This window comes from Solenopsis invicta, chromosome 8, assembly GCF_016802725.1.
Source record: "Solenopsis invicta isolate M01_SB chromosome 8, UNIL_Sinv_3.0, whole genome shotgun sequence".
Lineage (NCBI taxonomy): Eukaryota > Metazoa > Arthropoda > Insecta > Hymenoptera > Formicidae > Solenopsis > Solenopsis invicta.
Window position 1 is genome coordinate 9,128,493 of NC_052671.1, and position 16,344 is coordinate 9,144,836.

At 38.9% G+C, this 16,344-nt stretch overlaps 1 protein-coding gene across 1 annotated transcript in view; it reads left to right on the forward strand.

Annotated features, from left to right (window-relative positions):
• The first annotated feature begins 2,088 nt into the window (after positions 1–2,088).
• The window catches only part of LOC105200908 (pair-rule protein odd-paired), a 35,723-nt gene continuing 21,467 nt past the window's right edge, over positions 2,089–16,344 (forward strand). The window contains exon 1 of the mRNA XM_011168711.3: positions 2,089–3,781. Coding sequence (XP_011167013.1) covers positions 2,833–3,781 — 949 coding nt within the window. The 5' untranslated portion in view covers positions 2,089–2,832. The remainder of the gene's footprint in view (positions 3,782–16,344) is intronic.

Here is a 16,344-nt window from a genome sequence, read left to right on the forward strand (position 1 = left end):
TTGAAATTAATCAAATAATTTTAAGATATTGAAAGCATCAGTATAAAAAATATTTATAAAAAAATGCATTTAGTTTACACTGACTATACCAGACTCTCTGATGACTAAGCAATTTACTAGCCCACAACATTGATCATAAATTTTAACTAGAAGTAAGCTGGTAATTAACTTTATCTAACCTACAAATTTTATTTAATTCCAGCAGGTAAGAAAATCTTTCTAGTTTAACATAACTAGTCTAACATAATAAGCAATGGCTTTTTTTAATTTCAATTTGTATAATCAATTCGCATTTCACTTTTATTAGTTTTTCATTAGAAAACTAAACACTGGAAGTATTAAAAACATTTTGTTCTTATTTGGTTCTTATTTAGTGTTACTGGTTTGTTAGCAGAAAAGGCTAAAGAGTATCTCATACATAATCTGTCTAAGTCATGATCAGATGCTAATTAGATTCAATTTCCATCAGGAATTTTTCTCGCTCATTTCTTCTTGCGTTTGTATCGAACATTTATATTTACATTCTGTTAGATTCAGTATTCATATGGAGAAACATAAAAATGTTCGACAGTACGATAATTAGAAAAGAAAGTTTTACCGTAATTACCAGTTTGGGGGGAGGGGGCAATAACGTTATAGAAAAAAAGAATAATGATGAATGACATCATTGATAACACGGCAATTATTACGTAGGTGCACATAAAAGTAAATTAAAGATGTATAATTTAAAACAAACAGTATGACGAATAGAAAAAGAACGATGTTACTTCAATCTATATCATAGATAAATCTTCTTTGACAAGCGAGTCGAAAAATAAAAAGATGAATATGTTTGGAAATATAGTTTTACAAATGCAAAAATTTTAAAGGCGAATTTACGTATTTCTATTTTTCCTATGCATGTGCGCATTTTATTCTTTATTATTTCTACTATTTATAAGATGAGAAATTAGTTTAAATCACATTTGTTCATATAATATTCATAATTATAAGTATTAATCATATTTATAATTTTGTTATTCAAAAATTACAAAAATTTTTTTATTTAAATTATTAACTAATACATTTGTCTCTACTAATTCCTTTTTACAATTCCGTGTACTTGATATATTGAAAAAAACAATTATCACAATTTACCCCAATTATAACCTCGCAATTAGTAGTTATAAACGTGTGTTGTTTTTTTTTTAAGTATATAGTATTGTATAGTTAGTTTAAGAAAATATATTTTTAAAATATTTATTAAAGTAAAAAAATATATAGTAACTTTAAAAAAGAATATTTGTATGTAGTTTAAATATGTACCCCTTTTGATCTCTTTATGGTATCTGTTCAGTATATGGTAGATAGATTACAAAAATAATAAAAAAAAGAAGCATAATAAATATAATTCAGATTATCCCTTGTACACAGCGTAGAAGAAATTTATCACAAATTTTGACGAATGGTTTGAAGATCTAATGTCCGCTGTATAAAATTTGTACGCCATACTTTTACAATAGCAGTGAATCATTATTCTTACACGTATGGCCGTCTTCTCTTAATCAGATTTCATTTACTCGTATACATGTATCCGTTTTCAAGGTTCGTGATTGTATCGTAATTATCGCGTATTTATCATCAACTATACGATGAAAACCAAATCTGCCGTTTTAACAGATAAAATAAAACAAACGCATAAAATCTCCGTGTAGTTATACATTTCCGAATGACGTTTACGTATCAAAAGACAGGAGGGTACTTCTTCGCACAATGTGCATAAAATCGCGGAACGTCGTCGCGCGCCGTTTTCGAATCGCAGGGCGTGAACCGCGTGCTAAATCGCGACATGCGCCTTGGTAGGCGCGACGCGCCTATCCGCCCGTGGTAAATTAACGGGCACCTCCCTGTTCAGTGGCCTCCAATGACTGGTGATGCCGTCGGCGCCAATGGTACGCTGGTAACCGCCAGGACACGTTCACCAGTGGTAGAGACCACAGTTTACATTCGCGCCGCCAGAACGGTTCGGTAGGGGTAGAAGGCGGGCTTAACTGCAGTGGGGCGGCGAAACACCAGGTTGGACATCGCATCGGTGGTTCAGCTACGTGGAACGAGGAGGGAACGAGAAACGCGCGCGGCTCGCAGAGAAAGAAGGGGACTCCGAAATCAGACGCGTCGCCTCGGTGGGAGTCCTTTACTTTCAGTCCCGCTGTGAACGCAGCGAGGAGCGCTACGTGTATTCACCTTCATCGCACCCGGGATGCCGTCATCGTGTTGTTGTTATCGTCGTCGCGTTCATCACTAGGAAAGATATTGTGTTTGCTCCCCGAAAACCGAAAACGTACCACGGTCGCGTGCAAGTGACAAAAAAAAAAAGAGATGATCGATCGTTAATGTCATGCTTTACGAGAATCGTCTAAAAGTGTTATAATCCGCACGTGACGAATGTATGTTGAAGCGAGTTCGTTCGTGATGTTATACGTGAAATGTAAGATTGCTCGCTAATCAGGACAGAATGGGACTTGTGTTAACATGGAAATATGAATATTACGAAATACGGATTTCGCGAAAGCTTAGAATAGGCAGCTTGATAAGACTAGTGATTCTAGAATGAAGTGTATTGTGGTCCGTATGATTCCTACGTCAAATACACGATTCTGCTCTATTCAATTATAGTTCTCAAAGATAGATCTCTCTGATTCGCAGTCCTTGAGATAGAGAATCCAATAAAATCCAGCGACGTCGAAGATGTATAAAACGTCCCCATTGTCTGATGATGCGACCTGAATCACATCGTCGCGAACAAAGTTCTTTGGTGCTACTTTTGAAGCCGACGTTACGCCAATCGCGATAATGAGTTTTATAGAGAGTATGCCACCCCACCCACATCATATCGTCAATCTGGGTATCAAGGTGTCACCCGGAGGTGGTGGGGCAACCGGTGGATTAACAGATCCCGGTGCGAACATTCAGCCACCTCCGGCCGAGGCACCGTCCCAGCAACACCATCACTTCCATCCCCAAAGCTACCCGTCGCATCATTCTCACACAGCTCCCCATATGCCGCCTCACATGAGCCATCACATGGGCCATCCTAGTTATGCGCGTGAGTTTATCATTCGACGGGAACACGAAATAGCAACAGCGAGTCCTACCACCCCCGAGAGCAGCGGACTAGGCCTGTTCACGCCGTTGCATCATGACGGCACAGCCGCGACGATGCAACATTTCTCTCATCATCCCAGTCAGCATTCATTGGCCGCCACCCACTATCCTGGGCACTATCCTCAGGATACCAGGCCAATACCTTCTCATCACCAGTATATCGGTACGCCGCACATGACGCCGGCCGCTATCCACCACCAGCAACACCCAGCCATGAACCATCCAAGTCATCCCAGCGCCTTCTTCAGATTCATGAGGCCTAACGGCGCCGGCAGCGCCGGCGGCCACGCGGGCACCGTTGCCAGCGGTGGCTCCATGGAAATTATGTGCAAGTGGGTAGATCAAGACCCGACGTTACCAGAAAATGGAAGAAAGCTATGCGGCAAGACGTTCACCTCTCTTCACGATATCGTGGCACACCTGACAGTGGAACACGTGGGCGGACCCGAGTGTACAACGCACGCGTGCTTCTGGCAGGGTTGCGCGCGTAACGGTAAGGCCTTCAAGGCCAAGTACAAACTCGTGAATCACATACGAGTGCATACTGGAGAAAAACCGTTCTCGTGCCCATTTAACAATTGCGGCAAAGTCTTTGCCAGGTCGGAAAATCTCAAGATACACAAGAGAACGCACACTGGTACGTACCACCGTCTCATTACCATTTATTACCTTTTCACCTCTCGCTTAAACTACTGTCACTTTTCTTAGCGGATTTCTTTTTTTTATTGACCTGGTGTTAACTCGATTTTATCGAAGCGCATGCGACAATTAAGTATTTCGTACGGTAGAAAACTAACTGACGTCCGCGACGTGTTGATGTCGAACGACGAAATCTAATTAGCCTCACAGATTTTTATCTGCGCGAGACATAAAAAAAATGCGATACAAAATAGTTTTCCCTTTCGTTCTTTCGGATTCCGACCCCAAGAATTTTTCGGATCCCATCAACGTGACGCGTTCACGATCCAAATGCGCAGGTCACTCTCACAGATTTGAATCGGAATCTCGGGTGACCTTTCCACGAACCGATTCATCTCGACGTCGAGAGAGTCGGTATTAGCTTCGTTTTCGAGATCTGCCACAAACCGCTAAATCGCATAAATTACATTCACGTAAGCGCTAACTTCTTCGTGGCGTGAGTCACTCGAATCTCGGCCGGAACTCGGCCGAGCGTGAGAATGATTAATACGCGAACCGACCGTTTACTACATCGCGAAGATCGCGCGGACAAAGAGGGGAGATCTTCTCTGTCATTAGCTTAGTTTCGATTTCCGCCAAGATCGCGGGGCTTGTACCGTTAGAGTCGCATAAATAATCGTGAGGGCAGTTAATATGTCTCTCTACTCTCTATCCCGCGGTCTTCTTATTTTTTTTTCTTTTCTTCTTTTCGTTCGTTTGTCTCATCCACGAGACGCCCCCGGCGCCTTGAGCCATTTCAATATAATCAACCGGCTGTTTACGATGACAAGAATTTTTCGGGGCGCAATTAAGAAATTACCGGGCCATATATCGTGTCGTTTTATGCCTACGACGCGCTGGACATTGTATTTACATATTTATTCGTCAGACGAGCGTCCGATTGGCCGATGCGACGGCTAAACGCTAGGCGTTAGCCATGTCGTTGCTGCGCCTGCTGCTGTTAGTGGATTCCTTTCTAAAATTATTAATTCTGTTGTATAGTTTGTTTCTCACGAGTTTACCTATGTCTTTCTCTTCTTATAATCATTTTACGCACAGTGACTTGAATAGAAAATAAACTAGAAATTATACTTTTAAATCAATTGCTGCTGACCACATGTATACTGGTTATATTCTTGTTCACTTTTTACTCGGAAAGTTATGATAGTCATACAGCGGGATATTGAAGTGAACAAATTATGAATAAAGTAAATAAAAGTACAAGGGTTTATGTTGCAGTATTACTCACTTTAATAATAAATCGGAAAAAAATAAAAATATGCCATCTTGATAAACGCGTTTCGCGTCCAATCAATTTTAAGTTCATGCGGCATTTTTGTTTGTGTTTATTATATTTGTTAAATAAAATGTATATTTCATAACGATAAAATTACAAAAATTATTAAGAAATATAAAGAGAAAGCCTAAATACTAATATTATAGCATACTTAATAATTATGTAGCTACGCATGATGTCAAAAATTATTTTATAATTATATTTCTTTTTGTAGTCAAATTATCAAGCAACCTGAATGGAAAAATTCAACATGAATCCCTAGGGACTTTTGTGTTAAGCAATAGCCAATAAAAATTTCATTTGAATTTTAGTAATTCAATATATGATTGTGTTCTTTCTTTGTTGTTACTTGTTTAAGAAAATAAAAATAAATTAAACTGCAATATAAGCTTCTCAAGATGATTGAAATTTAATTTGTTGTTAAAAACATGCAATTGTTAATTTAAAAGTTCTATTACATGAAGAGGACTATGATACCTTATAAAATAAGTACGGAATCATATCTTTTCAAAATAAGAAAAATTATAAACAATTCTAATAATTAATACAAGTTCGTAAATTAAAGTAAATTGAAATAATACAGATTATTCTATTTTACATTCTAATTACTTACTTCTTATGTAGCTTTTATATAAATATTAAATCAAATATACATACATTCATAAAATTAAACATATCTGAACAAATAATATCAAAGCGCATAATGAAAATATGTATTATACATATATATATATACATATATATATATGTATATGTATATATATATATATATATATATATATATATATATATATATAGTAAGCGCTTTGATATTATTCAAATAAATCAGTGTGATCAGTTTAATTTATGACTTTTCATCCGACATGTTATTGCATGAGTGTCTGGATTATGCGACGTATTTTAAAACTATATACATTTTATTTATTTATTTTATTTACCAGATATTATCAATAACATCCCATATCTCTTGGCTAACTCAGAGAATCTATCATCCCCGTCGCGTAATCTAGAAACGCGTGCGGTAACACGTCGGATATGTATATTATTTTGCGCGCGACCCACCCGCTCTTAATGACTTTTAATAATGAAATCGCGCAGAGAGTGTATTGCATCCGGGGGGACACCAACAGTCACAGGTGCCCGTATTTTCGTTCGCACGATGAGAATTCATGTGCTCATCGTCATATCCACCCCGTACGCTGGGGGCAGTATATCACGTGTGATTAAATTTCGTTTTCATTTATAACAAACGCCACCCTTCCGACGCCATTGTGGAGTGTGAGCTCTTTCTTCCGTGCCTCCCTCCCCCCCCCCACTCTCAACGGTACAGTTGACACTTTGGGACGCCCAGATCGACATTGTGCCACCCTCTGTCGCAGATTGGGATATATATATTGTTATAATAACTATTGTCCTCTATCGAGCGCTTAGGGCTTTAGCCAGGATAAACATTTGTCAAAATCAAGTATTGTCGATTTTTTTTTAAGTCTTTTTTACATCTTGAAAATGCTGCCTTAAAATTTTAGATGTATACCTAAAGTTAACGAAAGAGGAAAGTTTTATTATTTTATATATTGTATTTTTTACATAGTACATAGTTCAAAAGTTTATATTTTTTAATAATAATTGGAAAAGTTTGCAAACAACAATTTCCTTTTTCAATGCACAGAGAGTTATCAAGAGTTCTTTACGCTATACTCTTTGATCTAATTGATTTTTTAATCGCAAATTTTGTTATATTATAATAATAAGAAGAAATAAAAAATCATTTATTAATATGAAATAAACTCTTAAAAAAAATTATCAACATGCGCCTCTAAACTTTATGAAAAAGGAAATGTGTGTGAAGTAAAAAATGAAATAGGAAATGATCAAACTGAGTAATAGCAGAGTAAATGTATCAATTAGTATTATTCTATATTAGTACAATTCTATATAAAGATTTTCTCAAAATAATAATGAAGTAAATTCGAAATGATTTGTATGTATTTATTAAAAAATTTTTTTTTAAATTAATATTAAATAAAATTATTTGGAGATTGCAACATGCATTACTGTATACTTTTTTGTAGATGGAATAGTCTTTTACAAAAATGCAAGTTTTTCGAATAAAAATCGACGATACTTGTCACAATCCTCGCATGGCAGAGGACAAACGATATATCGACACCACAGAAATTCGAATGCTGTAGGCATCAATAAAGCAACGTTTTCAGCGAAAAAGAGTCAGAAACATCGAACAGAAAAATGCATCGATATCGAAACGAGCTACATGGATCAGACATTGATGACTAATAAAAAATTATGAAACTTTGCAGCATACATTTTTCAATGCAAATAATCGCTCTTTTCTAAAAACAATATATTTTTTAGAGGGATTAATTTTGAATAAAATAAAATATTTTACAGTCAAATTCAGTGTACATTGTTAAATGCATTATTGTCTAATCACATAGTTTCTTTATATAGAATATCAGTATTATCGATAAGACGATAATCATCTTTTTTCATGAAATTTCAATCTTTTAATCTTTTAAATATGTCATTATTTCAACATATTTTCTCTATGTAAAAAAACAACAATAAATATAAAATAAAAAAGAGGTATTCGTATTTTCATAAAACATGAATAGAATATTTGTTCAAACACGATAAGGGCACCATATAAATGTGTGTAAACTTTATTCGAAACGATTAAAGGCTTCGAGATGAATGAAAATTCATTTCTATTTGCGTACACACGGCAACGACAACCCTCATGCGACTCCCTCGTTGAAATAAATTAGCTCTTTTTCGAAAAACGATCCTCGATCTACGCACGGCTTCACGCATTGTTTTCGCACATTGCTCGTGAACGCGCGCGTATACGCACGCATCACGCCTCTTTATTACGTCTCCTTTTTATTCCGCTCTTCTCGCTTCTTCTATTCGCCATCGAAATACGTAAATGCGATCTGGCAGCACCATTTTGTCACTCACAAGTGGTACCGTAAATATTTTCTCTTGTGCACATTCCACGTACATTCCGCTATTGTTTTGTTGAGACAAATCAAAATGAATTTAATTAAATGGACATACGAGAATATAACTCGAATTTATCTGGAAAATTATTGCTCGAAATTATGAAATGTAAATTGTATAATTATGCACATAAATTTCTAAGATTTCTTCATTTCTTTTCCGTTTGCTAAACTAATGCATATTGCAAATAATTATAAATTATAAATAAAAAGTGTCAATAAATTTATATTATTGTCGTAAGTATACAACTAATAACAAGTTTATTACATGTATACTTATAATAAATATTAAGTTTAATTATATCTTTTCATTTATATATTTATTCCGAGTATTGCATTAGCGAATTAATTTATAATCGATAATAATTCTCTCATTATATAAGTTTTATCTTTAAATTATTAATTTTCTTTCCAAGAGAGAAATATTTTAAACTCTTTAATAGTCTTTAACAGTTAGCTGCAATTTATGCCTTACGTAAATATTATATTTGTCAGTCTTGCATAAAAAAACGTACCGTAACAATTATTTTTGCATTATATTATATTATGATTGCATTATCATAATGTAGCAATATCGTGCTTCAACGTCATAAGGATCCCAAGCGCAAATAGCCAAGTACGGGACTTGGTGACGTTGCATTTAACGATGATCGATGGAACACAGCTTCCATTAGCATAGAAATGATTTCGAGTTGCGGCATCGGAACGCGCCGGTCTACACCGTAACCGTACGACAATACGACGAATTGAGGCGGACCGAAGATATTGCCGGATACACGCGAATATGGAGAGCGTGTATAGAGCAAAGTAAGCAACTGTGGTAACCGGTCGCAATGTCTGTTCCTCGCCGCGCGATTGGGAAATAAAGCGCGCGCTGTCGAACCGTTCCCTCCCCGACGAACGATCTGTCCTATTAATCCGCAGATGCGACCTGATGGAACGGCGTTGGTCATTAGGCTAAATCGATATGCATTTTAAAGCAGCTTACAGTCCTCCTCGCCCCTTTCCCGGAGAGGGCGGCGGGCGGAGAGGAGAGAGGGGTGGAAAAAAAAAGTGCGAAGAATAAGTCTGCTACGCGTGAAACCGATCTCGCGTGTGCGTGGAACGGGCTGCGACGATTGGTCAGATCGACAATGGATCCCACGGCCTCGTACGCCATTGGTCAGGATTTTCGGAGGGTTAGACGCCGCTGAATAGGGGGATGATACAGGATGAGTCGTCCACGAGGGGACGCGAGGAATAGGCGTTAAGTAGGGGGCGAACCGCCGTGTCGAGAAAGGGCCATACGCGCAGGCGAGTAAATGGCTACTTATTCAAGCTGCAACGCGACTCGCTTGTGAAAGAAGTATGCGAACCGGTTTCTTTAATCCCTTAATTGTCGCCGATGGTGATAAACAGAGCGTCGAAAAGCTCGTCGTCGGTCTCGATCGCCGGTCTTTTTTGGGGTAAATTTTTCGAACGTTTCGTCTCTTTTCAGCGCGACCACGAACACTCCGTTTCAATATTTCGTTTCGACGAAGCATCAATGAATTTTAATTGTTTCCTCTCTCTCTCTCTCTCTCTCTCTCGGAATCCTTAGATCGTTATGCGATTAGATTTGGACGATTAAAATCATTAATCATTTGTCGCTTCGCTTTAAACGTTCGTGAAAACGTGAAGATTACCTCCGTTTTGTTCCGCATACATACACGCGTGTACGACGTACTTTGCTACGACGTGCGATATCGGCGAAAACCGCTACTATTTTGCCGGAAGTCATGTCGTCTCCTGAAATGACTCCAGCGGAGTTACCGATCCAGAGGAGTTGCCGATCGTTGCCGTGCCGTGAGTGCACAGGCAATTACTTTCAGGCGCGGAGAGGCCAGTGTACTCCAGATTTTTGCGCCATCGGGGCACGACGTAAAGCCAGGGTGTAAAGCCTGGAAGACCCGACGTAGAAGAGTAGAAGCTGGTGGGTTTGCCCGTGTCCGCCTCACGGGACGCCGAGTGTACGAAGGATGAGTCTCTCGAAGAAGTGGAAGGGACGGAGAGGAGAAGACGAGGACGGTAAAGCGAGAGAGAGAGTAAAAGAAACAGAGAGAGAGAAGAGCACCGGATCGGATAGAGAGACCATGAGAAATTATGAGAAGTACGGGGCCACACGAGGAGCGTTGCCCGAAGCGCGAGACGATATTTGCTCAAGCAGTGGGCCGCCGCCGGCTGGAAATCGACGGCGATCGGCAGCGCCGCTGTATACCGGGTGTATTTGTACCTGTGGTAAACTAACGACAGTGCTCGGAAGTTCTCGACAGACAATGAATTAGGTCGAACGAATTCGCGGGTCAAAGTGCGGGACAATGGAAATTTGTCGAGACGAACGCGCAAGTTCGCTCATCGCGTCGCTTCACACAAAATCCTGATCAAGTCCAACTCTGGCATTCAAAATTCGAGATAACTCGATTAAATAATATTAGAAATTTAAAATTACCAATCCAATATCATCTACCGCACGAAAATCAAAGTGCGAGAAGATAGAAGTAAATGTGTACACAGGAAAAAAAAACGATTTTGCTGAAGTATCTATAAATTTAGATACAGATACAGACTAGAAAATAATTTTGTTGGATTATCGAAATCATATGCAAGACGAGCATGTTAAGCAATGCTGCAAAAAATTTCGACATTCCAACTAGCTTCCTACATAATTATTTCGATGATATAACGAAAGTTATTTTCAGAAAGAGAGAGAAATTATCTATCTAAATTTTCAAATCAGTTTTAAAGTTACTGAAATCACATGCAAAAATCAAATGCGAGCATTTTTGTATTCATATGTTTAATTAAATACTTGCGGCCTTTGAGCCTCTTTTGTTTTACAAAGTTTTAATAGATACTTTTGCAAAGCCAATCTTTCCATAAACAGAGCTCTTCATTGTAAATTTACAGCAATAAAATAGCGATAGAAGGGAGGAGGTTGAAGGACTTAACAAAGTTATCTTAGATTAAAGGAACTTAATGATGGGTTAAGCAGCGCCTGCAGTATATCACTGCGTCTGATTCTGGATTTAGTACAAAACCGTCAAACTACAACCATCCCGCAAAACCAAGTTTGGAAGGCATCTCTCTACACATAGATCTCGGTTCTGTTCTGCCTCGAAACGACAGGGTGATCAGCGCCGAAAAAACTGATTACACAATGGATCCAGCGTGAATTTCGCTTTGACCTCAACGAAATGCTTGTGGAATGCCAACGGAGGCACGAGTCGATTCACCGTGCTGCGCCGTGTGCGCGCGCAAAGTTAATAGACCGTAAACCTTTTTAGGTGTGATTTCGCGAAGGAAACCATTTCAGAATTTATGCGTTTCGCGTAACACAATGCCAAGAAAGACGCTTCTAGGAACGATGACAGCGCGACGCTGCACCGTGGTCGGACAGGGGAACGATGCGGACGCGAGATTATCGTATCGACGACTTATCGGAATCTTTCTGTCGGGAAGATCGATCGGAACGAGCAGCCTCGCGCACACCTCGATCGGGATCGAGAAATTCGATTTGGAGATAACGCGCATCGTGAAATCGGACCGCAATCCTCCGGACGGCTGCGGTTGACAGATATATACAATTCCGCGATATTTCTCGAGAATGCCCAACGAAGATCGATAGATCGTCGCGTATCTCCGACGCCATCGCCAACAAAAACGAAGGCTCGAAATGAAAAAAAAAAAGTCATCGGAAATTCGGTACGATGATGTACCGATTAATTTTGAATTAAAAAATCGTGCTATCTCATTCCGGATCTCTTCGTGTAAAAATCTCCAACGTTTAATAGACCCTTCGACGATCGATGCTCATAACTTTTTTGAGAAATCTCATTCGCAACGACAGGCTGCGTGTCTTCTCGAAAGAGAGACGCGAGTCGTGAAAAGGAGAGGACGCATGTTAACTGTGCCAGATAAGATAAAGCTCGATCGTGGCAATACCGTGTTTTTTTTTTTCGCGCGTTGCAAGGTGAATCACGACCGAGTATCGCCGGCGAACAACGCGGAAAAGTCCACGGACAAGCTCCGTGGGTCGATAAGGGCGAGACAGTCCTTCGCGCCTGCACCTCGAAAAGCAGCCGCCAATAAAAAACCACCCCACGTTCCTGTTTATACCGCGCGCTTTGTTACTTGACCGCCCACACCTTCATCGATCGCCCGACACGACGCGCTCGCTCATCTTTTGACAGCGTGAAATATAAGGCGAGAGAGAGAAGGAGAGAGAGGACGAAACTCGGAATATTCCGTTATTTTTATATCGAGAAACGAATCGCCATCGGAGATAGTAATTGAGCGGATCACGATAAATCGACGTTATCCGCCACGCGCGCACAATACGGAGGATTAATCGGTGAAAATTGAAACTACCTCTCATTTCTCATGTCAAGATAGCCTGTATTCTTAGAACACAGCGGTTTACGCGTTTCAAATAAGAATGGATGACGCGTGATAACTTGAGATATTGAATATTTGCATACACGAAATTATGGCCAAGGAAAACATAAAAATATTAAAACCGACTTTGCGATAAATTCGTATAATTATTAACTTTAATTCCCACTAATTGCGCCTAAGAAACTTTGCTAAGAAATCTTATTTATTCGCTCGCCAATTTTGATGGCGCTGTAGAATACATTTGAACTTTATTTAGTACGATACACGTGCTGATAAATTGTTTCCTCATATTTGGGTGTGACGACTATTCTATGAAACATTGTTTTCAAATAACTCTCACGAAGTCCAAGCATGAGCCAAGCGAAGTTCAAAGCAAGGCCATGAGAATAAACACACATAAACGATACATATTTGTGAATATTGGAAATGGACGTCGACTGATCTTATGCTTGCCAAGGAATCTGCAATATGTGAGCTCAATTTCTCGCAAAATTAATGTAAATTATACGTCCGTAAATCAATCTTTTTATTCCTTTCAATGCCGAAGTCATCTCTGACAAAATTTCACTAACGGTAAAACATTTCTATATATTTTGCGTCTCAAATATAGCGTCACATAAAGAACTCTGTGAATAGAAACATCTCTATGGCTAAATTCCAAATTTTATCGCAAAGATATAATTCAGCGTATTGAATCAGTAGGCCTGATTTACGAGTGTTTTCTCTCACCTCTTCACGTTACAAGGGTCCGGTGCCGAAACACTTATCTCACTCGCGAAACTGATTTAGACAGAAAGATTTGTTGCAAAAGTGGCGGGCGCCCGGTCGTCAGGCCGTCTTTTAGTCGTAGCCCCCGGCATTCTCTCACCTACGAAAGCTCTAACGATCTCGGCTGTATGGGCCAGCGAGGGTGCCGAAAGCGCGCCCTTAACCCGTCAATTTAGTTCGCAACGGTCTATAAAAACTGTATAACTCATTTCCCACGCGCGCGGGGCAGCTTAGAAAATAAAAACAGTAATCAAATAACACGCCATTTGCATATTTCTGGTAAACGTCTTTCGAACCAAGTGCATGCATTTCAAAGTAATAATGTCTGTAACTAGAGAATTTTGTATATAAATTCTCAAAATAATTATATACATTATATATAATTATATATATTATATATAATTATGTATAAATAAATTATAGATATGTATATACAGCCTACTTTTCAACTAACACTTAAAAAGGCATTTTAGGCCTAGAATATGTACAGAGGATAACAATTTTCAAAAGTTAAAAAATTAATAATAGACAAAATTAATTGTGATATTTAATAGTAGAATAGACCTAGGAATTTCGTTTTTGTGATTAATCATTTTAAAAGTGATTTGGAAAATGTAATTCTTGTTTGTTGTTTGTCATTTATTTTTGATTCGGTCCTTTTAAAAATACAAGCGTTTAATAAGGTCCAATGTCGCAATTAAAAAGTTTATTTATTTACAAATGTCTTATATAAAAGATAATCTTATTTTTGTAAATGATTGAAATAAACTTTTTTTTTCTCATTTAGTTTATTTCAATATTTTTATAAATAATTTATAAAAAAACAAATTAGGTAGACTCAGGTACTTTATAATCTGTTTGTTATTGTCGTTATTAAGAATGTATGATTACGTAAAACATTTTTAAACAAACAAAATAAAATGTAATAGTGTGCATTAAACTGTTTTCTTTTAAAACCCCTATGTTCATAAATTTTTTATAGATTAGTTTCTAATTCTGGTATTAATAAGAAAAAATTATATAAAATAATCAGTTTCTCTTAATTTTGTTTACCTATTAAAAAATTCCAATCTTTCTAACAGTATTAATTAATTTGAAACAAACCTGTACGTATTCGTTTTGATAACTAGAATATTGAATATAGAGAGGCGTTACATTTGCAAACAAAGTCTGTCTCTGGTTTGTCGGAAGCGAACGTTGATGCGATTAATAACGCGCCTCGACGTTGACAGATAGTCAATAAAGATCGGAACAACTGAATCGACCTGAAGGATGAAAACCGAGCATCACCATTAAACGTGAAACCCGCAATGAAATCCGTTTGTTAACGGAAATTGATATTGTTCAATGCTCGAGTATCTAAGCGGGGGACTATCAGGATATGGATATACGTAGCTAGTAGATGTAACACTAGTAAGAATCAAACGGCACGCGAGTGGCTTCCCTCGAAAATAGGACCAGTTAATTATCTCTGTAAACGCACGCGTGCTTAATCTTTGGCGATAGAGACGCTGGTAATGGCTGGTCTCTTGATCGGTCAGCTGAAAAAATAACGAGGAGGCGCCGCGCTTCCTCTAGCCCTTCCCGTAACTACGAACACTCGCTGATGCATGCAGAAAACTGCTTCCATCATTAACGTCTCGCGTGTATTTGAATTCGATTCAATTTAACGTCGCTCAGTTTGCAACACGCGTTAACAAAATTTACGAATTAATTTCATTTTTTTTTTTTTTTTTTAATACTTTTCCAGCCGAGACACTTAAAGGCTTACGTTGTTTGAAGATTTGATTCCCGGTTTTTGTTTCGTTTTCACGAAGAGAAAGAGTTCCTCATCGTTATCGTCGTCGAACAGATACTTCGGATTAACTGTCATTGACACTAATTTATCTATATTTAAGCCGGCAATTAGTATGCTCGCGTGTACACGCGTACAATGCTTCTCTGAGGAATCCACGACGTGACAAACAGGTTTCTCATTAACGTTGCAGTTTGACGGAAACCTTTCGGGACCTGGTAATTGCCAACTAACGTTAATGTCGCGACTACCAAACTCCAGAATGTCGCGGCACCTCGTTTGCGATGAAACGCTCGCGACACACATTCACGGCAATTAAAAGCGTTTGCCTTCGCCGCAGACGCCTCCTGGCGATATTAACACTCATCACCGCACCGATTATTCTCTCGCTATGGTAGTCGCGTCGCCCTCGGGAATCGTTGTAAATCAATCCACGCGACGCGCGATTACCCAGCGAATGATGGATAGTCAAATAATTTCCTCAATAATTAAACATTCCACGACAGAAAATGATTGATTGACGACGTATTTTTTCAATTTCCGATTACGACTTTCGCGAGAAAGCGTATACAGATTTCGTTACACCCGCATAACATTTCGCGTAGTTGAATAACGTAGAAAATGGCGCTGCGTGAAACGTGAACCTAGCCAGCGTCCAGCGGTATACGATCGTTTATATTTATCTGCAAACCAGCGATTGTACGTTACGAACAATTACAGAAACGGAAAATTATCCTCGCGCGTTGCACGTTCGATGAATTCGCGCGATCGACGTCGCGAAAATAGCGCGTGTACCTGTTCGCCCGGATAAATTACGACCGTGCATTCTGAAATTCTTCGCGATGCTGCTCACTCACCGGGAGCAGCGCAGTTTCGCTCCCAGCTGATGCAAATGCGTAGGTGCGAGAGCGGGATGAGATATCCCGCGTGCGCGGGGCGCTAAAAGAAATCAAACATTTCTGGTTATCTTCCAGCGCGGGGGAGGGGGAAGGGGATGAGCTGTTCGACAAGAAAATAACTCCCGCTCCGCTCTTCTGTTCGGAATAAACGCTGCTTTTCGTTCTGTTCTTACTGTTTCACCTCCCGCCCCCTCCCCCACCTCTCTTTTTCCGTTCTTCGATACTGGATATAGATTGGAAGGTACGGCTCCGCGGAACCGGGCGAACCGGCGCTGTTATAAAATAGTACGGGGGCATTAAGCGCGCCGCTAAGCGACTGTATATTATTCT